At 35.1% G+C, this 23,361-nt stretch overlaps 1 protein-coding gene across 10 annotated transcripts in view; it reads left to right on the top strand.

The window, feature by feature from the left end:
* Positions 1–23,361, top strand: part of TCERG1 (transcription elongation regulator 1) — a 62,052-nt gene that overhangs the window by 21,360 nt on the left and 17,331 nt on the right. For 6 of the 10 annotated variants that reach the window (XR_011525129.1, XR_011525127.1, XR_011525131.1 and 3 more), the window contains 8 exons: positions 593–705; positions 1,473–1,561; positions 13,392–13,552; positions 14,765–14,821; positions 14,973–15,039; positions 16,116–16,166; positions 17,555–17,690; positions 18,514–18,603. Coding sequence is in view for 5 of the 10 variants with exons in the window: in XM_070569289.1 (XP_070425390.1) it covers positions 593–705; positions 1,473–1,561; positions 13,392–13,552; positions 14,765–14,821; positions 14,973–15,039; positions 16,116–16,166; positions 17,555–17,690; positions 18,514–18,603 (764 nt within the window). In the remaining 5 variants the exon portion in view is untranslated. The remainder of the gene's footprint in view (positions 1–592; positions 706–1,472; positions 1,562–13,391; positions 13,553–14,764; positions 14,822–14,972; positions 15,040–16,115; positions 16,167–17,554; positions 17,691–18,513; positions 18,604–23,361) is intronic. The other 4 variants (XR_011525130.1, XR_011525128.1, XM_070569290.1 and 1 more) reach the window with 1 other exon arrangement.

Genomic DNA, 23,361 nt, shown 5'->3' with positions numbered 1-23,361 from the left:
GTATATTTATTTTCAAAGCCAGTTCTTCTACTTAATATTTGTCCGTCATTTTTTCATCTGGAGAAATTAACTTTTACATCCATGCAAATATATATTTTTACTGTAGTCAGGAGTTGCATAGTTATTCTGTTATATAATTATTGTTATCCTTATTGAGACTGATAGTACTGATCAGGAAGTAATGTGTGTATTGTATGTGTTCTGAAGAAAACAAAATTAGGCCTTTGGAGTCTTAGATGAAGATGACTCATAATTTTTTACATCACAATACTCTGTTTCTGTTCCTGAGTATCTTAGTATCTTATCCCTTTCAGCAGAATGAATGATTGCTACAAATGATAACATGAATGACCTGAAAGACTTTATGTCCCTCTGAAATCAGTAGTTCTTTTCTAGTGACAGTTTCCTGATAGGCATAGCGAGGTATTTGAAGTTGAACATTACATTAGATTCAAATTAGTGATATTACAAGGAAAAAATTTTATCTTTGGGATTAGTAACTAGAAATGGAGTATCTTAACTGCTTAGCCTCTGAAAGTTCTTGAAAATTACATAAAAATCCTTGAATGATATTATCTTAACTTTTTATTAGAAAAATTAGAGGAGAAGATTAAAGAGCCAATTAAAGAACCTTCCGAAGAACCTCTGCCAATGGAGACGGAGGAGGAGGATCCTAAAGAAGAGCCGATAAAGGAGATAAAGGAGGTAAAGAGCCACGGCCTGTTACCCTGGGAGCCAACATTGTCGGGTACAATTTACTTGCAACTGAAAAACAATTTGATATGGTTTTAGATAATTGTTATAAATTGGATTTCTGAAATTTTAGAATTCTTTGAAGTTTCTAGTTCAGTTTTTCTTTTGAAAGTTTCATTAAATTACTTCTTATACTAAACTGAGGCCCCTAGAAAGAAAAGGCCTTGGGCCAGAGTTTGGCCCTGATACCCAGCTGCTGCCCGACTTATAGACTGATACATGTTCCACCATAAATACAACTTCATGTTTGGGGGAATGTTCGTTATATTTTATGTGTTCTCTCCTGGAATAGAGTGCTCTCTATACAGCAGTGAAAGAAATCTGCTTTTAGGAAGCTTCCTTTATTCAGTGAGGGACCACTCATAGTCGGGTTTTATTAGTAAGGAAGTTAGCAGAAAAGAGAAACGACCCTAAATGAAGAGGTCTCCTCTAATTTTCTATACTGTGTTCCCCGTTTCTGCTGCTAAGAAGGTGGTTAGTGAGTGTAAGATAGGACCATCTGCTGCTTTGGGATCTGCTCTTGTGGAATTCAGCTCTGTCTAGGGGGGAAAGGATTTAGAACTTTCTTAGAAATTCCTACGCAGTCTCCCCTCCCTGTGCTAGCAACAGACTTTATGTTGTTTGTACTTTGAGATATCGGCAGTGATACTTGTATTTGTGGAATATTCAGGTATAGTTTTGTGATATTAATTAAGTGAAAGTAATATCTTTTCCCATAGGAGCCCAAAGAAGAAGAGATGACCGAAGAAGAAAAGGCTGCCCAGAAGGCAAAGCCGGTAGCTACTACCCCTATTCCTGGTACTCCATGGTATGTACTTGGCTTAATGAGTAAGTTTTATTTATTTATTTAATTTTTGCCATACTTGATTGTTACATGGTTTATTCTGTAGGAAGAAAAAATACTTTACTTCAAAAAAAGTATATGTCACATATATGTTTTTATCTACTGAATATTTGAGTTCTTATTTATTGTATTTTGGGTGTTCACACCTAAAACTCAATGGCTACAGTGTCTTCCTCCCTTCGTGATTAATGTTTATTGTTCATAAGTACAGACTTGAATCACTGAGATCCTGAGTCTACTTTTTATTGTTTAACATTGTAAAAAATAGCTTTTATATAAATAGCTTTTACATATACGCACGTGTGATAATGTTTATAGAACTATGTAAAACTATGTCTTTTTATCTAAATGTTGAGTAGTCTACTTTTTCTTTTCTTCTTTTGTTGGTTCTCTCTTTTCTTCCTCTCCCTGCATCAGTGCTTTCTCTCTTATTTGTGCTCCAACTCATTTAATTCGTATATGGTCCACATGTTGTAATGAGTTGGCTTGTTTCTTAAGTCATGGAATTTATAAGTTCCATTCCAACTTGTTTTCCTTCTTGTTTTTGTTATTGAAAAAATAAATGTTTGTTTTATGGAGTCCCACAGTCTGGATTTTATTATTGCATCCCCGCGGTACTGTTTAATAGAGTCCTCCCTTCCTGAATTTCCTGCAAACTAGCAGGCAGATAGAAAGATGTGATCAGATTCAGGTTTGATCTTTCTGGCAAGACTAGTTCATAAATGATAATGTGCCTTTCCCTCAGGATGCATCTGGTTGTCTCTTTTTTTGTGTTGTTAGCAACCATTGCTGATTATTATTACCTAGATCATTGATTCTCAACCAGGAGTGATTTTGCTTCCCTTCCCCCGGCCCCGGCCCCCCTGCCGATGTATGGCAACCTCTGGAGACATTTTTGGTTGTCTTAAGTTGGAAGGTGTTAATAGCATCTAGTATCTAGTGGGTAGAGACAAGGATGCTCCTCAACGTCCTACCATGCACAGGACAGCTCCCTACAAGAATTAATTATTTGGCCCAAAATGTCAGTAGTGGTGAGGTTGCAAAACCTGGCCTAGATCCATTAAATCTTTAAGAGTTGAAAGTGGTGATAATGTATTTCTATAATTTCTTTTTCATTTGTTAACTGGAGTACTTAGAGGTACTTCCCTTGCCAACATTGGTTATTTAGAGGTATAAGTTGTATAGGAAAGAAAAGACTTAGTGATTTTCAGAATGATGAGTTGGTTTGAATATTACAAATTCACAGATTTGACTGTATTTTGTATATTCCTATCCATTGCAGTTATTATCCTTACTGATGTTCAGTTGTTTCATCTTTGGCTAGGGGAAGCCTCTAAAGGTTGACTTTTGAGGGTTTTTTTTGTTACAACTCTAACTTTGATACCTTCCTTGCTGTCTGCTCCAACAAGATGTTCCTGGCTTATTTCATGTATGTCCTATCACAGACCTAGATTCAGCCATTTTCCCAAGGAGCCCTGTTTTCTTTTTGTGGGCACTGGCGTTTATAGGCCATGGAGTAGGTTCTCAGGATAGTTGTTACTACTGCCTTAGTCATTATTTTAGACATCTTTGGTAGACACAGATGGAAGATACATACATTTAAAGATACATCATGAGTTCATACCATTACTTGGAATTCGGGTCTACTACAAGATTTTTACTGAGCCTTAATTCACTCTTTCCTTTCCTGCTGAAAAATCCTGCTTCTGAGTGGTAGCAACATAATTACTCGTTTACTTTTCTCACAAGTCACAGAATAACAATACCAGCACTATCACTAACAGTGTGGTTACTGAAGAGAGTTTAAGCTTTTTTTTTCCCTAGTTATTTTTATGTTTAGGGTATATCACTCTAAAGATGTATAGTTAAGTTACTGTGGTTTTGTTTGTTTGTTTTGGTTTTTTTGCTGAGGAGGATTAGCCCTGAGCTAAGATTTGTGCCAGTCTTCCTGTATTTTATATATGGGTTACCACCACAATATGGCTGACGAGTGGTGTAGGTCCACCCTTGAGACCCGAACCCGCCAACCCAGGCCACTGAAGTGGAGTGTGCCGAACTTAACCACCAGGCTGCGGGGCCAGCCCCAAGTTACTGTGTATTAAAGGCATTTGGAATAGTTATTTTCTATATAGTTATTCCACCAACTTGATACATAGGCTCAATTTTTAAAACAGTTATGCAAAATATTTGTCTGCTTCCAAAATCAAAGTTATGAAAACAATCTGTATTCGAAGAGTATATTCCTCAATAGTTTCTCCATTTAAGTATTGTACGTGAAAAGCTGCTAACCAACTCCAAACCCCACCAGTCTGGAACTTTGTGGGCTTCGTCAGTTTTCAGATTTGAGTCTGTCCTCAGATTAGTGAAATTTTCTTTTGGAACTTGTTTTATTATTGCTTCTCTGCATCTGTTTTTTTCCTTTTCTGGAACATTTGTAGTTTGCACGTCAAGTCTCTTGTATTTGTTATTCTCTAAACCCCTTACTTTTTCGTTTATGATTTATATCTCTAGTTTTTGTGCTCTACTTTGAGTTATTTTCTCATTGATCTGGTATGATATTATTAGAAAAGAATGCATGAATGCATTAAACAAGCATACAATATGGTAGAATTATATGAAGTAAAAAATTGAGGAGTTCCATCTTCACCATGCTTCTTCATGAATAAAAGTTTGGTACATATGCCTGTAGACCTTTTCCTACATTGTGTTTTGTGTATGTATGTGTATGTGTAGAGGTGTGTGTGTGTGTATGTGTGGTGTATATGCACATAGTGTCTTAAAAAAAGCATCTTATTCCTCAGTAGTATTTTTTACTAAATATGTCTTAGAAATGTTGCAGTTTTAGTACCTCTAAATCTACTTGTCATGGCATAGTTTTCCGTTGCATGAAAATGCACAATTTTCCTACAAATGGATGATTAGGTGGTTTTCTGTTTTTTTGCCCCTGGCATTACAAATTTTGCTGTTTAGGACATCGTTATACATATTTCTTTGTGAACACATGCAAATATTTCTGTTGGATTGATTCCTAGAAATGAAATTGCTGAGTTAAGTGGTATAGCTATTTTAAGTTTTGATGGATATTGCTAAATAGATCTCAGAAAGGATTTTTTGGGGGGAATAGAGGAGGGGCTACACCAGTTCCTATGCCCAACAGCAGATTGAGAGTACCAGTTTTCCCTCACTCCAACCAGTGTAGGGATATTCCTTTTAAATCTTTGGTAACATGATAGGAGAAGGAATCTTCTTAGATGTTTCCAGAATGCTGGTATAAATGAACCTATTTCATATTTGTTGGCTATGGATTGCCTCTTCACAGTTTTCGCTTATCTTTTCATGGACTTGTCTTTTTCTTAATATGTGAGGGCTTTTTATGTGTACTGCTATTAACCCTTTGACCTTTACCTGTATTACAATTTCTCCCTATCTCATGATTTTTGTTTTAATATCTTATCATATAAATTTTATATTTTGGTGAGGTCAGATTTATTGATCTTTTTATTTATAGCTTCTAGGTTCTGTGTCTTTCTTAGGAAGAAGCATCTCCATCCCCCCAGAAAACTCCCCAACGTGCAACTGTGTGTTCCCAGTACTTTTACAGTCCCTCTGAGTACGTGAAGGATAACCACATGTCCAGATTATCTTGCGAGTTCTGTCAGTGAAGGAGTGTATCATCAGTGTAACTTTAATTCCCTATTTTATTATTTTCCATTTCTTATAAAACAGCTGAGTGCTGACTTTAAGCTAAACAATTTGTTCAGCTAAGCATTGTATGCCACTTCATTTGGATAATCACATTTTTATTAGTCTTTTTCTCTGTTGATAGCTTCAAATGTTGCTCTTCAAATTACTGTTTCTTTAGAGATGTTAAGAAGCTAAAGGTAAAACATGAAGTTTCATGTTTCCCTTACCTATGTTGGGATTTTTTTCCTGGTGTTTCATGCCATTAGTTTGACTATTTTTTTTTTTTAATTACTAAAGAGAGGTCAAAATTAGAAGCATTTTATATTCTGTAGGATCAGTGAACTTAGGTTCTGGTTCTAAGAGAGTTTTAGTGTTTTGACAGGTTTTTAAAGGTCATGAACCAATTTTAATTTTTTCCATTTCTTACTAATCTGCGTCACACAGATTTAGCTTGCAGTATTTGTACTGTCCTGTACTAAATGCAAAGTGAGAGAGGGGCTGCCTGTGTTTGCCATGCTTTATTTGTCTGTAGTCTGTGTTGCTGGGTTTTAACTTATGAAAAATTTATCTTTGAACTTTTGGTTGCTTTTGTATTTACTGAAAGTGGCATAAGGCCTTTAATTAATTAATTTATTTTGCTGCTTTGTTTCTATAGTGTTTTTTCTATGTTTCCATAGGTTTTTACTCTCAATATTTTATTATGAAAAAATTGAAACATAAACATTGATAGACTGTTTCTAGAATAGTGAACATCATATATTGACCACCTAGATTCTACAGTTAACATTTTATCCTATTTGCTTTATTTATCCATCCCTCAATGCATCTGCCAGTCAGTCTTATTTCTTGATGCTTTAAAAGTCGCAGATATCAGTATACCTCTCCTCTAAGCACTTTATCATGCATACTTTTAGCTCAGGGCAGTTTTATGACACACGAATTCTTTGTCCATATTTTTTCCGTTAATTTTGAAATGTCCTGACAACTTCTCACTCCACCTTTACCACTAATACCATTGGAGGTGTGTTAGCACACTTAGATATTTTGAAGCCTACGTGAGTTAGTAGAATAGCATCTCCATCTTAAAGTAGTTACTGCTGTTAATAAAGATCAAACAGTGTTTTAGAACCTGGCATAGAAAATTTAGGCTTAGTTCTTTTCCTGAGTAAAGTTAAACATCTAACATGAGGCCTTAAGTGTCTCCGGATGGTTCTAATGGAAATTCTTGAAGAGATTTCTGCATTGACTAGTTGGATGAAAATGTATAACATTCATCTTCCCCATCCCTGCTTTTAAAATTGATTGTGAAAAGACGTCGAAACTAGAAGCATTGTGTATTCCCTAGGATCAGTAAGCCTTAGCTTTTGGTTGGATTCCATGACGAAAAAAGGGTATCTAGTCCGTCTCCACGGAAGATTTTGGTTGAATAGTACATTATACATTTTCTCTTATTTTTTATTTGTGTTATTGAGGTACAATTGAAGTACAATAAGCTGCACATGTTTAAAGTTCATTACTACAGTCAAAGTAAACATTTCCAGTACTCCCAAAAGTTCCCTTGTGTTTCTTTGTAGTCCATCCTTCCCTCTGTCCCCATCCCTAAGCATCCCACTCCTGTCTATTATTATAGATCACGTTGCGTTTTCTAGAATTTTTATATCAAGAATCATTTATACGTTCTCTAGCTTCTTTTTAAAAAGTATGACAGCTTTATTGAGATAATTCGTATACCATACAATTCAGTCATTTAAAGTATACAACTTAATGATTTTTAATATATTCACAGAGTTATATGATCATCACCATAATCAATTTTAGAACATTTTCATTACCCCAAAAAGAAACTGCATGCTCATTAACAGGCACTCCCTATTTCCTGTCATCTCCCTTCGCTGTAGGCGACCACTAGCCTACTTTTGTGTAGATTTACTTATTCTGAACATTTCACATAAATGGAGTCATACAGTATGTGGCCTTTTATGACTGACTTGGTAAATTCTTTCACTTGGCAATAATGATTTTGAGATTCATTCACATTGCTGAATGTCTCAATAGTTTATTCCTATGTATTGCTGAGTAGCATGCTTTTGTTTGAATATGCCACAGTTTGTTTATCCATTCACCTGTTGATGCACTTTTGAGTTGTTTCCAGGCTTCAGGTATTCTACTCCTAGATATTTGCCCATTTGTAATAGCCAGAAACTGGAAACAGCTCAATAAATTACAAATGAAACAGCTATGAACATTCTTGTACAAGCTTTTGTGTAGATGTGTTTTTGTTTCTCTTGGGTAAATAAAGAGGGGTAGATTGGCTGGATTATTTGGTATATATGCCTAACTTCCTAAGAAACTACCCAGTTGCCTTCCAAAGCACTCCTACCATTTTGAAATTCTCATCAGCAGTGTATGAGGGTTCCAGTGGCTCACTACCCTCTGTAACATTCAGCATGCTCAGATTTTGAAAATGTTAGCCATTCTAATAGGTGTGGTTTTAATTTACATTTCCCTGATTTCTGATGACATTGAGCATCTTTTCACATGCTCATTTGCCATTCATATCTTGTTGGCAAAGCATATGTTCATATCTTTTGCCTACTTTTTCTTGGATTGTTTTTCATATTACTGAAATTTGAGTTCTTTATATGTTCTGGATATGGAAGTCCTTTGTCTGATTTATGTTTGAGAATATTTCCCTTGGGAATCTGTGGATTACCTTTTCATTTTTTTAAGAATATCTTCCAAAGAGCAAAATTTTTAATTTGGAGTTCAATTTGTCAGTGTCTTTCTTTGTGGTTTGTGCTTTTTTATGTTTTAAGAAGCCTTTCCCAACCCCCAAATTACAAAGATTTTCTCCCATGTTTTCTTCCAGAAGTTTTATGGCTTTAGATTTTACATTTAGGTCTGGAATCGATTTTGAGTTGATTTTTGTGGATGGTGTGAAGTAAGAGTCCATGTTCATTTGTTTCCCATATGGGTAGTTGATCCACCACCATTTGCTGAGGAGACTTTCCTTGTTCCATTGAATTGCATTAGTACCTTTGTCAAAAATAATTTGTGAGAGTCTATTTCTGGACTCTCTTGTTTTGTTCCAATTGATTTATATGTCCATTTGCCAATACCAAATTGTTTTGATTATGGAAACTTAGGCTTTGAAATCAGGTAGGGTCAATTTTTAAAAACTTTAACTTGGTTTATCTATATTCTTTGCATTTCCATGTAAATTTTGGAAATAGCTTGTTACTTTCTATCAAAAAAAGAATCCTGCTGGAATTTTGACTGAATGAATTTTGCATTGAATCTGTAGATAAATTGGGGAGATTTCACGTCTTCACGATATTGAGTTGTCTAATCCATGAACAGATCTTTCCATTTATTTCAGCAGTGTTCAGTGTAGAGTCTTGGACAAATTTTGTTAGATTTAGTCCCAGGTACTTTTTCTGATGCTGTTGCAAATTAGATTTTTTAAAAATTTCATTTTCCAGTTGATTACTGTTAGTATGTAAGAATATAATTAATTTTTGTATGTTTACTTTGTAGCCTTGAATCTTGCTAAATTCATTTATTGTAGTAGTTTTGTGGATTCCCTGAGATTTTTTATGCAAACAATCATATCATCTGCACATAGGAGCACTTTTATCTCTTATTCTCTGATTTTTAGTGCCTTTTATTACTTTTTCTCTCCTTATTAGGAATGTCAGTGCAATGCTAAATAGAAGAGGTGAAAGTAGGCATTCTTGCCTTGTTTCTGATATCAGGAAGGAGACAATTTAGTCTTTTACTGTCAGATATAATATTAGCTATAGGTTTTTCATAGATAGTCTCCATTAGTTTGAGGAAGTTCCCTACTATTCTGTTTGCTAGTGTTTTTATCATAAATCTGCATCTTTTGAAAAGAGTTAGATTTATTCCTTCATTCTTTAAAATATAGTGAATTACATTGATTTTTTAAATGTTAAACTAGCTTTGCCTGTCTAGAATAAACCTTGTCATAGTAAATTAACCTTTTTTTTTTTGGTGAGGAAGATTCACCCTGAGCTAATATCTGTGCCAGTCTTCCTCTATTTTGTATGTGGGATGCCTCCGCAGCATGGCCAGTGAGTGGAGTAGGTCCGTGCCCAGGATCTGAACCTGTGAACCCGGGCCACTAAAGCGGAACATGCAGAACTTTAACCACTCGGCCATGGGGCCAATCTCTAACCTTTTTTTTACTATATTGTTGGATTTGATTTGATTTGCTAATGTTTTATTAATGATTTTACATCTATACTCATGTGGGATATTGTTCTGTCGTTTTGTAATGTTTTTGTTAGGTTTTGGCATTAGGTTATGCTGGTTTCATAAAATGACTTGGGTGGTGATTGGTGATTTCTACTTCTCTATTTACTGAGAAAGTTTGTACGATGGTGTTACTTTTTCCTTAAGATTTTATAGAGTTAACAAATAAAACCATCTGGAACTAGAGTTTTCTTTTGGGGAAGGTTTTTGGTAATATATTAAACTTCTTTAATAGCTATAGGACTATTCAGATTTTTTGTTTCTTCTGTCAGTTTTGGTAAGTTCTATTTTTCAAGAAATTTGCTTCTTTTGTCTTAAGTTGTTGAATTTGTTCATATTATTCTCTTAATGTCCTTTAAAAGTCTCTATGATCTGTGGTGATAACCCTTTTTTCCTTTCCAGATAGTGGGGATGTGTTCTCTTTTCTTGATCAGTCTAGCTAGGAGTTTGCCAGTTTTGTTGGTCTTTTAAAAGACCAGCTTTGGGCTGGTTGTCTTTTTTTTTTAATTGATTTCTACTCTATTATTTCTTTCCTTCTGCTTGCTTTGGTTTTCCTTTACACTTCTTTTCCCAGTTTCTTATGAGGAACTCTTAGGTCATTAGTGTTAGTTATTTCTCCTTTTCTGATACAAGCTTTTAAAGCCATAGTTTCCTTTTAATCACTGCTTTAGCAGCATCATACAAGTTTTGATGTGTTGTATTTTCATTGCCATTCAGTTCATATTATTTTAAAATTTACTTTTTGATTTTGTCTTTGACTCATGAATTATATAGAAGGCTGTTGTTTGATTTCCAGAATTTGGGGGTTTTCTAGATGTCTTACTGTTACTGATACACTTGCCCTGTGGTCAGAGAATGTGATTTTGGTACTTTCAAATTCATTAAGACTTTTTTTATTATTCAGCACATGATCTGTCTTAGTACTGTTTGTTTTTGGGTCTGATTGGTCTATCAATTGCTCAGAAATAGTGGGATTAATCTACTATAATTGTGTAATTTTCTCTTTCTTTAATTTAGTCCGTTCTTCATCTGTTTTGAGGCTCTGTTAATAGACTTATACACCTTTTACAATGATTACTTGTTGCTGATTGTCTTTTTTATTGTTATGAAATGATTCTCTTTGTCTCCTGTAATACCGTTTGTCTTGAAGTCTGTTTCATCTGTTATTAAAATAGCCATTCCTATCTTTATGCTAATTGTGTGGTATATCTTTTTCTGTCCATTTACTTTCAGCATTTCTATGGCTTTATATTTAAAGTTTGTCTCCTAAGACAGCTTATAGTAGTGTCTTGCTTTTTAATTGGAGTGTTTAGACTATTAGCATTAATGTAATTTTTCATTATGGTTGGTTTTAGATCTTTTGTTTTCTGTTTTTTGTTACTCTCTTCCTCGTCTACTACCTTCAATTGAATTACTTGAATATATTTTAGCATTCCATTTAATAATTTATTTGTTGGCTTTCTGGTGATATCTCTGCATTATTTTTTAGTTCTAGGTGTTACACACCTAACCGTTATAGTCTACTTGAAGTTATTATTGTACCACTTCATATAAAATATGGAAACATAGCTACCATATAGGTTCTTCTTTTTTTTTTTTTTTTTTTTGCTGAGGAAGATGCAACCTGAGCTAATATCTGTGCTGATCTTCCTCTATTTTGTATGTGGGTCACTGCTGCAGCTGACAAGTGGTGTGGGTCCATGTTTGGGAACTGACGGTGTAGGTTCTTTTTTAATCCCATACCCGCTAACCTTTATGTTATAGTTGTCGTATGTATTACTTCTACATGCATTGAAAACTCCACCAGACTGTTATAATTTTCACACATATTTTAAATAACTTAGGAAAACAATATCTTTGATATTTACCATTTGTTTTCTCCCCTTCATTCCTGAAGATCCAGGTTTTCCTTTAGTTTCATTTTCTTTCAGCCTTGAAAAACTTTCTTATAGAGCAAGTCTGCTGGAGATGAAATCTCTTAGTTTTCCTTCTTCTGAGAATATCTTTTTTGCCCTTGTCCCTGAAGGATATTTTCACTGTGTAGAGAGTTCTGGGTTGGCAGTTCTTTTTTCCCAGAACTTTAACTGTTTAGCTCTTTTACTGTATTCTTGCCTCTGTGGTTTCTGGTAAGAAATCCATGGTCATTGGACTTGTTCCCCTGTTTGTATTCTGCCATGTTTTTTTCTTAGCTGCTATTACGGATTTTTCTTCATCTGTTTGATCATGTTGTGTCTAAGCATGGTTTTCTCAAAGTTTGTCCTATTTGGGGTTCACTGAGCTTCTTTAATATTTGTCTTTTACCAAATTTGGAGATGTTTTTTGGTCATTATGTCTTCAACCTTTTTTCTGCCCCCAATATCCTCTTCTTCTGAGAACCCAATGACATGTGTATTAGGCATTTTGATATAGTCCTATAGGTTCCTGAGACTCTACTCATTCCTTTTTTTTTACCCCCCCCCACCCCATTCTTCAGATGGGATAATTATTGATCTATCTTCTAATTCACTGATCATTCCTCTTTCATCTCCGTTCTGCTCTTGAGCCAATCCAGAAAAATTTAATTTCAGTTGTATTTTTCATTTCTAAAATTTCTGGGATTTTTTGTTTTTGTTTTTTTACAGTTTCTATTTCTCTGCTCAGGACTTCTATCTTTTTGTTCAAGTTTGTTTTTCTTTATCTCATAAAGCCTCATTATAGTTGCTGCTTTTAAATTATTTCAATAATAGAGGCTTTGTCTGATAATTTCAACATCTACATTACCTTGGGCTTGGCAGCTATTGATTAACTTTTGATTATCTGGCCACAAAGACCTGATTTCTCTTGGAGTTTTAGCTGCCTTTGCTACTGCCACCATGCCACTGTGGCACTCTCAGGGCAGAGGGTTGAGGGAGGGAAATGGGAAATTTACACCCTTGCATTTCCTTCTCTGAATTTTGACTCTCCATACTTCTATTTATTTTTTTTTAATTTTGTTCAGAGTCCTCATGTACTTGTTTTTTGTATTTTGTCTGAATTTCTAGTCATAATTAACAGGAAAAGTGGGCTGTATGGGCTACAGTGCCATAGCATAATGGGTACTTCTCTCTATTTCTTATACCAGATATAATCAGATATTAAAGGCTTCACAGAAGTTTGCATTTGACCATGTAATTCTGGTTTGGTAGGAAGTATTAAGTATTACATAATATCTAGGTTTCTATGGTCTGTTCTTTAGCTTTAGAACTGCTTATTTGCATTATCATTTGTTGCCATTGAACTTGTCCGTTGTAATAGGTTAAAATGTAGGACTTTCAAATTTAGTGTGCCAAACCAAGTTCCTGAGCATTCTAAACCCCGATCACAAATTGCTTTGTTTTCCCTGGTTTTATCAATTAATGTGTTAAGTTGCTGTTTTAACCTTAGCCAATCAACTCTCTTCTGCTCTAAAAACCATACTTGGTTTTCTATAAATAAGTATTAAGATGGACATGTCCTTCCCTACCACCACCTCCCCTTTTGACAGGATGACAGTAAAAGACCTACTTATAAAACATTTTCCAGGGGCCGGCCTGGTGGTGCAGAAGTTAAGTTCACACGTTCTGCTTCGGTGGCCTGGGGTTTGCCGGTTCGATCCCAGGTGCAGACATGGCACTGCTTGGCAAGCCATGCTGTGGTAGGCATCCCACGTATAAAGTAGAGGAAGATGGACATGGATATTAGCTCAGGGCCAGCCTTCCTCAGCCAAAAGAGGAGGATTGGCAGCAGTTAGCTTAGGGCTAATCTTCCTCAAAAAAAAAAAAAGAAAGAAAACACTGCATTTTCCATAACATAAGAAAATATTTGAATCAATTCTTAGGTGTGTTGTTTGGACTGGTGATGAGCGGGTCTTCTTTTATAATCCTACCACTCGTCTTTCTATGTGGGACCGACCTGATGATCTGATTGGAAGGGCGGATGTTGACAAAATCATTCAGGAGCCCCCTCATAAAAAAGGAATGGAAGAAGTGAAGAAACTAAGTAAGTTTTAAATTAGGAATTTATCCTCCAATTTTAAGGTTCTTTTCATGTTTTGACAGAAAATGTGAGGCCATTGAGAAAAACTTTCTATTTTCAAGGAATATAAGAAATTTGAGAAATGGAAAATAGACTGATAATGCTAATTTGAGTTCAGTAATAGAGATAGAAAAAATAGAGAATTTGGATAAAATTATTTTTTGTAAAATATTTATATATATATCTTTTAACTTCTTGTCAAGATTTCAGTTAGCACAAGATACATTGGTATGACTGATGCTTACTTCATGCTTCAAGATTTCAGTAATATACTGAAACACCCCTCAGTGAGCCTTTTAGCACCTTTTGTGACTAGTCATATATTTTTTGAAATAATCATAACCATACAGAGTATTTTTAAAATATTTTATTGTTTACTAAAATCTTGTGAAATACAAAATTTTGTAAAAATACAAAAGCTTAGTCTTAAGCTAGTTGAAATTGAGGGAGGGTAATCCTTATTCCTGAGAGTATAGAGACACTTAAACCTTGATTATCTTTTAATCTCCCTCATGTTCAGACAGCATTCCAGTATATATAATGAAGGCAAATATGTGTACCTAATTTTTATTGCATATGTTTCAGTGGTAATTTGCACTTGTATTGATATGATTGTGTTTTTATAAAATCTCCCCTTGTAGTATAGAAGCATGATAAATAAATCATTTAGTACTTCAAATGAAACAACCCCTAATATATGTCATTCATATTAATTCAGAAATCGTCATGGATTGTATATATGTTTTACTAACGTTTTCTGTTTACAAGTGATTTATAAGTCAGTGGAACTTTACCTCCCTGGGGCTAAAGATAGTAGGCACCAGTTTTTCCCCTCCAGCAATATCTGTTTTATAGCTGTGATATTGATAATACTTTATAACTATAGTATTGAATCCTGCCAAGAAAGTATGTGATTTGCTTTTGTTTTTATGAATCTGTTTTCAAATATTAAATCCATTTATTTGATAAATACGTGCATCATAAAGAATCATTTCATAATGAATTGAAAATTTTATATAAAGGGAGGATTAATAGAGGAGATGTAGAATTATTCTTTATTTACTGTTTTATTAAGGACTGAATGTTATGGGATTTATATAAAAATTTTTTAAAAGAAAAGATTGTGTAATATATGCATATAACTATTGATAATAATATTTGAAATGTTTTTGCCAGGGCACCCGACCCCGACAATGCTGTCCATCCAGAAGTGGCAGTTCTCTATGAGTGCAAGTGAGTGGACTAACTATAAATTGCAGCTTCTTAAAATGCTATTAAAGCAAGTCATCTGGTAGTGGATAGCAGGAGGAGTCATACCTAAGTATTTCAGTTGTTACTTGCTTCTTTCTATTCTGACAGAGTTTAATTAAATTTTATCTTACAGTTAAAGAAGAACAAGAATTAATGGAAGAAATTAATGAAGATGAACCTGTTAAAGCCAAAAAACGGAAGTAAGTAATACCTACAGTTTATGTAATTCAGGTAGAGTTTAGCTTTTAAAAGTTGATTAGGTCGCAGTCAGTTTGTGATTGAGACAGGTAATGTGTATGTTGTTAGGACACATGAGTCATGATTGCTCTCTTAGGCCTGATATTAATTAAAAGCTTTGCTTACAATGTAGAAATGATGTTCTTCTGTTGCTAGATTTCCAAAAGATTTGGTTATTCAAATATGTATTTTGAAGCCAAGTGACATTTAGGAGTTAGTTGATAAATTATTTTCAGACATTCATTAGGCCTGAATTTTATAAGTTTCCTACCTAATATATACCCCAAAAGGCACTATTCCAGAAATCTCATAAATACAGAGACTTCTCTTGTTATATGCTTGTTGCTTCCCTAGTCCTTGAGTCTGTGGTCATACTTGTGGTGAAGAGGGAACTCATGAACTTAGAAAGTGCTCTAAGAGAAGGAGACTGCTATAAGTACAAGCATTAGCTTGGCCAGTGCTCTAGAGTTGGGTAAAATATAAATGTTAGTAATTATGGGAGGTGGAAGGGTGGGGTAGAGGGTGTTTGTGTGTGGGTGGGGGAGGAATGGGACCATTATTTAGCAGCAAAAAGGAAAGTTTGAAGATATTATCTGAGACTGGTTGATTATAGTCCTTATCTAAAAAGGACAGATTGAATGCAGCCAAATTATGGCAAAGAGAAATCAGTAAGACAACCCCTGTCAAGGGTGGTTCTTTTAAAAATTTCTTTGTTGGCAACAAACTTAAAGAAATTAAGATATTAAAGAGAGTCATTCATAATCGGCCACAGTTACAGTTCTTTTCATTTTTGCAGTTGGCTTTTTGGTTTTTGACCAAATGTATAAGTATTTTTATTTAGTTGTAATCAACTGATTTTGTGTTCTTTTTTAAACAAATCTAGAATAAGACATTTGTTTTCTTAATTACTATAAATGACTGTATTCATTCTGTTTATGTACCATAATTTTGGATGTTCCTACAATGTTAAACTTTTAGGTTGTTTTTAATTGTTTGTTCTTATAGACAACTCTGTAAGGTTTTTAACTGCTTTTATCAGGAGAATGTCAAAGAAGTCCTTTATGTGGATTGCCCGAGCTTCTCTATTTAGGTACAAAGCTAAAAGCCTATTTTTCCTGGCTTAGTTTTTCTTTATTTCTTTTATTGAGATAGATAGTGATAGTTTGTATTGTGACATTTTCATTTAGTATAATTCTGTAAAGGTTATTTGTTTTCATTAGTTATATTTCTTGGATGTCTTTTAACTCTTTAACTATTTTAAATAGTTCTTAAATAAATTATTATAAGAGGGTATATTGTTTGGCAAATTGCTTTTACCTGTTTGTTTTGTGCATATCGTAGGTCACAGACTATCTCGCTAAGTTCCTGCAGGTCCCGGACTAAGTCTTCTCTTTCTTTTGATTCCTTCCCTAAGTTTTTAATTACCTCTCACTTGCCGTATCTGTGGGTTAGCCTTAGTTTCATTTAAATCTCCTGGGCTACCTTCACTTCCCTATATAGCATGCTTTTGAATTTTCTTGATGTTCTGGTTTCCTAATTCCCTTAAGTTTATGTAGGGAATATGAACCAATTTTATTTTAATACTTAGCAGATCATATTTAAGAAGGAAGATCTGCTCACACACACCTGACTATTATTGAATTACTTTTTTGATTATTTACATGAACTGGCCTTCTTCATAGTGCAGATGTTTGAGAGGTGACTTGATTTCATGTTTGCAATCTCACTTGAGTACCATACAGCAACAGTGTTGCTCTTAGCCCTGAGGTGCATTTTTGGAGGAACAAGAAGTAGTTTAGTCATTGATGAACAGTTCTAATTCCACCTAACTACTCCTGGGCCTATGTTGCTCTCTGGGACCTGTCCTTCAACTTAAATCTCCACTTATCACCCAGAAAGTGAGTAAAAAAAATGTCAGGTAGGTAAGGTATATATCTCACATATCCACTTGGCCGAGTTTGCAGATATTTTAATTTTATTTTCAAAATAAATATTTGCGATTACTAAGACTTATACCAATTTTTATTAGATTTTTAAAAATCTTTCATGTATTTATACTGTAAAACATTTTGGAAAATGCTGTTTTTCCTGTATCATTTCAAGAACTAAAAATTACTTTCTGTACTGTTTGATTCTAACATAGACTTTTACTGGAATGTTAGATAAGGTTTTTTTTTAAGTAAGCTAGTTCATTTTGTGTATCAACTAGTGTCAGGGAGAGATAGCACATTAAAGGTATATATTTTTCCTAACAAAGTAGCCACTGTAACATCATTAGAAGCTCACTGTAATATTATTATTATTGTAATGAAAGTCGCTTATCCCTTAGAGTTCATTTGAAACCCTCAATATAATTTGTTTTTGCCAAAAATATGCTGCTCAGTAGTGAGTCTTGAATATTCCATTGCTTTTAAGATTTTAGTAAGATTCCTTATTAGTATTTTTGTCAGTTCATGCTTTATATTTTATTTTTTATAGGAGAGACGATAATAAAGACATAGATTCAGAGAAAGAAGCTGCCATGGAAGCTGAAATTAAAGCTGCCCGAGAAAGGGCCATTGTCCCTCTGGAGGCCCGAATGAAGCAGTTCAAGGACATGCTGCTAGAGAGAGGGGTCAGAAAACAATCTTTGGGGGAGATATTTCTGTTTTGTATAAGTAATATAAATATGTCTTGCTAAAAGGTCAAATCTAAGGTTAGTGCTCATGTTGTGGGGGGGGCATAAGGGAAGCCTATCAAATTACTGTACTCTTTTTCAAAAGCCTTTTCCTTGGCTAATCATATCATGTTTAACTAAATGCCATTTTACTATCCTTTTAAGTACAAATAACATTTAACATTTATTGGGTCATTAAATTTTGGTGAGTAATAATAAGACGAGTATTAACATTACAGAATGGCGGACTACTTGGGATAGGTAAGGTTTATATGATTCTTCCTTTAATATTTTCAGAATGGCTTTTGGTTGAAGGAGAACTGGTACTTTATGATATTATTGTTAATGAAGCTTAATTGAGAAGAGATTTCAACCTTTTGGTTATATTCACAGATTCATTTGAATAAGTAAAATTGTTCAATTTTGAATCACAGCATTTTGTTCACAAGATTGGAGCAAGCATGGGAAATCAAAATGCAAATCTTCAAGGCTTTTTCTGATGTACTGGTTTTTAAAATGTCACACAGTAGTGGTTATTTTAATGAGTAATTAAATGTGTGTTATTTCTATATAATATAGAAATGTTCAGAGCCAATTAGTGTGGAAATTTGCAATTGCTAACCTCCCACTGTTTGTCATTTATTAGTGATGGAAACTTCAGTATGGTTTTTATTATGTCTCCTTTTTAAGCAGATGTCCTGTAGATTTCAAGCAAAATTATATGACCTTTATGTTTTTAGAGCAAATTTAATTATGAGGCAATACATATTTTATTTTAAAGGTGTCTGCTTTTTCAACATGGGAGAAGGAGTTGCACAAGATAGTTTTTGATCCTCGGTACTTACTTCTCAATCCTAAAGAGAGAAAACAGGTAAAAGGAAAACAACGTTATTTAAGAAATGTATATCCTTTGCCAGCATAATTTTTAAATTGTCAGGAATAAAGTACCATCCCTTTTTTTCCCCTAACGTGGTACTTTAAAAACAGTCTCAGATCTTAGAACATAGTCATCCTCAGTGTGGACATTTCTGCCTCAGAAATACTTAATATTTTTGCCCTTATGGATGTGGCTATTGCCTTATGCACATTTTGTCCTTATGCCTCATATACACTGAGGTTATATCTAAAGAAGTTTTCAAAATTCATTTCAAATGCATTTATTAATTTACTTTTTATCGGATGTATGATGCAAATTCAGAGTAGGAAAATAACAAAATACAGATGAGTAGGAAGGAAAAAAACCCCACCTACTGTCTTGCCCAACATATAGGACCACTATGGAACACTGCTTTATAGCCTTCCTGACTGTTGTGTGCTGTTGTACTTATATATGTGTGTGTATTGTGGATGGACAACACTTGAAGACATGTTTATGTCTCACACACGCTACACACACAAAATCCGCATCTAAGTGGCGTTTGTTAAAATGTCTTTTCATTATAAACTTAGAGAAATGGTGGATGCTTCAGGGTCTCTGGTGAACTAGAGTTGCCTTGTTACTGAGTTACCATTCTCATGATGATTCAGTGACACATATCATCTCATGGTGATTGCTTCTTCCTCTAAAGCATTACACACTTCCAACTTACATAATTTCTGAGTTACCTGGATCACCCCGTCACTGATCTCTGTAAAATGGTGAGTATGTTGAACCACTTACTGCAGTGCTGTTGAGCTACCAGATTTCGTTTGGTAACAGTAGTATCCATCTTCCGTAATTTAATGGTTGGAATAATTCTCTACACAGGTTGTTGCGTTATGTACGTAGGTCTAAACATAGACTTTTTATGAAGAGAGGAAATTTACGGTGCCAGACATGTATTTTAGTCCTTGTAATAGAAAGACATGACTTACCAAATATATTTACACCTGCATTTCAAGCACAGTAATCTTTTTCTTTTAATTTTAAATTTGTGTGATGGTCTCATTCTCACCTGAGTTGATGGCCCTATCAACACCTATAAATTAGCCTTCGTTCTTTTCCTCACTGCACCTTTCAAGTCTGTCAGCAAAATCTACCTCCAAAAACTTTTGTAAATCCAACCTCTTATTCAGCATTTCCCCCAGTAACACTCTAAAAGCCCTCATGACAGATTCTCATCATCTGTGTAGCCCCTGATTGATTTCCTTGCATCCTTCCATTCTCGCTCCTGTGCAGTCACTTCTTTTCCCTCACAGCAGCCAGATTAATTTTGAAGTTTAATTGACAAATGAAGGCAGTGTTTCCTTGCTTAAAAACTGTGCAGTGCTTCCCGGGTCATTTAGGATAAAATTGAAACTATTTTTCATGATTCTACACGCAGTCATGCCTGCATACTTCTTGAAACTGTTTGCTCACATTTATTCATCCTAGCCGCACTGGCCTTGATTGTGCCTTGAACAAGCCAGGCACCTTCTACTTGGTATTCCTGCTACCTGGAATGTTTTTCTCCGGGTGTTTGCAGAGCTGGCTCTTACCATTTCATTCAGGTACTTGTCCAGATGCCTTTCGATCAGCCTATCTCTTTGCTTTCTTTACTTTCTTCGTAGCACTCATAGTTGTAATTATCTAAAATTATCTTGTTTATCATCTTTCTCCTACTGCAGAGTATAAATTCTGTGAGGGCAGAAACTTAGTCTTGTGCGTTGCTCTATGTGTAGTTCCTGAAACAATGCTTAACCAAAATATCCCTGAAGACTTACTTTAGAACTCTTATGACTTATTCTTCATGGCACTGAGCGTTATAGTTCCTGAATGAGTAAAATTACAAGTATATATTGAAAACTAAAATTCTTTCCTAATTTTGGAGCCATTTTGTAAGCTGATGGTGCTAACTCCTTAACACTTAAAAAGAGAAAAGTATCAAGTATTATTCTATGTATTGGAATTTTTTTTTTAATTTAAAGATTGGCACCTGTGCTAACATCTGTTGCCAATCTTCTCTCTCTCTCTTTTTTTTTTTTTTTTTTTTTTTACTTCTCCCCAAAGCACCTCCCGCCCCAACCAGGTACGTAGTTGTATATTCTAGTTGTGAGTGCCTCTGGTTGTGCTATAGGGGACGCCACCTCAGCATGGCCTGATGAGCGGTGCCATGTCTGCGCCCAGGATCCAAACCAGCGAAACCCTGGGCCGCCGAAGCAGAGTGCACATTCTTAACCACTTGGCGACGGGGCCGACCCATAGTCTATTTTAAATAAAAACTCTACTTAAAGGTTCTCATTCATTGAAAATGCCCCATCTAAAATTATATCTCTTTCAGTTCTTTTTCTGGTTATCTGTAGATTCACATATTTCACATCACTATAAAAGATGTGTTTTATATAATCATAGCTGAAAATTTTAACTTAGTAGTTTCCTTATTTAATCTTGTTTTTGATAAAAGGTTGCTTAAGGGATCAGAAATGTTTTAATTTGTTTCGACAAATTTAAAAATGAATAATATGGGGCTGGCCTGGTGAAGTAGTGGTTAAGTTCGTGCACTTCACTTCAGTGGTCTGGGGCTCAGGGGTTTGGATGCCGGGTGCAGACCTACACACTGCTGAACAAGCCATGCTCTGGTGGCGTCCCATATACAAAATAGAGGAAGATTGGCACAGATTTAGCTCACAGTCTTCCTCAAGCAAAAAGAGGAAGATTGGCAACAGATGTTAGCTCAGGGCCAATCCTCCTCACCAAAAAAAACAGTAAGAAAAGAAAAAAGTATATAATGAGAAAGGAGAGAGGGATTGGAAACAACTTCTTTCCCCCTCCCATCAGCATGCAGATACTTTCATGATTTGAAAATGACCTGCATGATTAGCAGCAGACTGGTGAGATAATTAAAGATATTTCTATACAGCTTTTAAAGATTGGTAGATATTCTGGACTGACCTGGAAAGATGTTTAAGGTATTTTAAAGAAAACATTTTTTGTTGTTTCACTTTTTCCAAAAATGTAAGTGCACATATTTAAAGAGCCAAATAGTTCTATAAGATATGTTAGGAAAAATATTAGACTGCTGCCCAGTTTTATCTTTCTGAAGTCATTTCTTCCAGAGCCTTCTGATTTGCTTCAGTCTGGACTGATTGCCCTCTACACCTGATGTACAGCTGTCACTTTTGAGGATGACAGCACTTTACCATCATCCTGGGGATTTCCTATGTCTCTGTTTTTTGCGGGGTGGGCAGCAGGGGAGTTGACCTGTTCATATATCGTAAGTCTTTTCTTTCTTGTTTTACTCCCTTTTGATGCATTCCTTCCCTGTAATAGCTTCTTGAGAGAATACCTATAGGAAATAAACTGTTGAGGCCTTACATATTTAAAACGTATTTATTGTACCCTTATTGGGAATTACTTGGTTGGCTAAGGAATTTGAAGTTGGAAATCTTTTTGCTTCAGGATTTTGAAGACATTGCTCTGCTTCTAGTTTTCGGTGTCGTTTTTGAAGCCATTCTGTTACCTGTTCCTTTGTATGTAGACTGACTGACTTTCCTTCCCTGTAAGAATGTAGGATCCTCCGTAGTCTTTAGTGTTCCGAAATTTCTTATGTACCCTGGTGGAAAGTCCTATTGTGCTGGGCACTCGGTGGCCCTTTCAATATGGAAACTCCTGCCTTTAGATTCTGGCAGATTTTCTTGCATTACTTTTTTTGATTTTTTTCCAGCTTTGTTCTTTATTTTTTCATTCTGGGACAGAGAATTTGCCCTTCTGGGGTGGTCCTCAAATTTTTCTTACCTTTCTCTCCTGTTTTCTTCCTCCGTCTTTTTAAACTGTCTGGATGACTTTCTCACCTTTATTGTCTAACCCTTAATTAGACTTTTCATTTCTTCCGTCATTTTTTAATATCCAGGAGTTCTTTTTTTGTTCTTTGAGGTTTTCTTGTTTTATAGTTTCAGTATCTTTTCCTAGTTCTATTAGATCATTTAGGATTTTTCTTGTTTTAAGTTTTTGTTTTCTTGCATAGTCTGTTTCTGTTAAGTTTTTTCTGTTTTGGTCTGTGTTTTTAATGTTGGAGAGTTCCTTAGATGTCTTGTTGACCCTGACTTCTCGTGATTAGGAATGAGGCACTAGAACACTGTTTGGGAGATCTTAGCATCTGGGTGGGCTCTCACGATTGTGGGCTTTATTGTAGAGCAGTGGTTCTCAACCAGAGGCAGTTTGGTTGTCACAGCTGAGGGGGTGCTGCTGTCGTCTAGTGGCTAGGGATGCTGCTAAACATTATCTAGCCCAAAACGTCGAAAGTGCTGAGGTTGCACTTAGGCTGGTTTGTTGAGAACCCCCTGAAGCAAATAATTTTTAGGCAGGTCAGATTCCTCATAAGGACTCTGACCTCCTGGCTGGAGGGTACAGTTCTTGAAGCTTTGGTTCTGAAAGAACTATGTTAGAATATTTGTTGTATAAATGTTTCCTTAATTCCCTCTGTTCTCAGTCGGGTATACCTCATTCCCAATTCATGTTCCCCGAGTCCAGAAACAGTGTTTTACTTTATAGAGCAGGGGTCAGTAAGTTTTTAACATAAAGGGTCAGATAAATATTTTAGCCTTTGTGGGCCAAATGGTCTCTGTCACAATTGTGTAACTCTGTTGTAGTTCAGAAGCGTCCATAGGTATCTGTAAAGGAGTAAACATGACTGTGTTCAAAGAAAGCTTTATTTATGGACACTGAAATTTG

Source organism: Equus przewalskii, chromosome 13 (assembly GCF_037783145.1).
Source record: "Equus przewalskii isolate Varuska chromosome 13, EquPr2, whole genome shotgun sequence".
Classification (NCBI taxonomy): Eukaryota; Metazoa; Chordata; class Mammalia; order Perissodactyla; family Equidae; genus Equus; species Equus przewalskii.
Note: the sequence above shows the minus strand (reverse complement) of the source record. Positions and strands in the feature narration are given on the sequence as shown.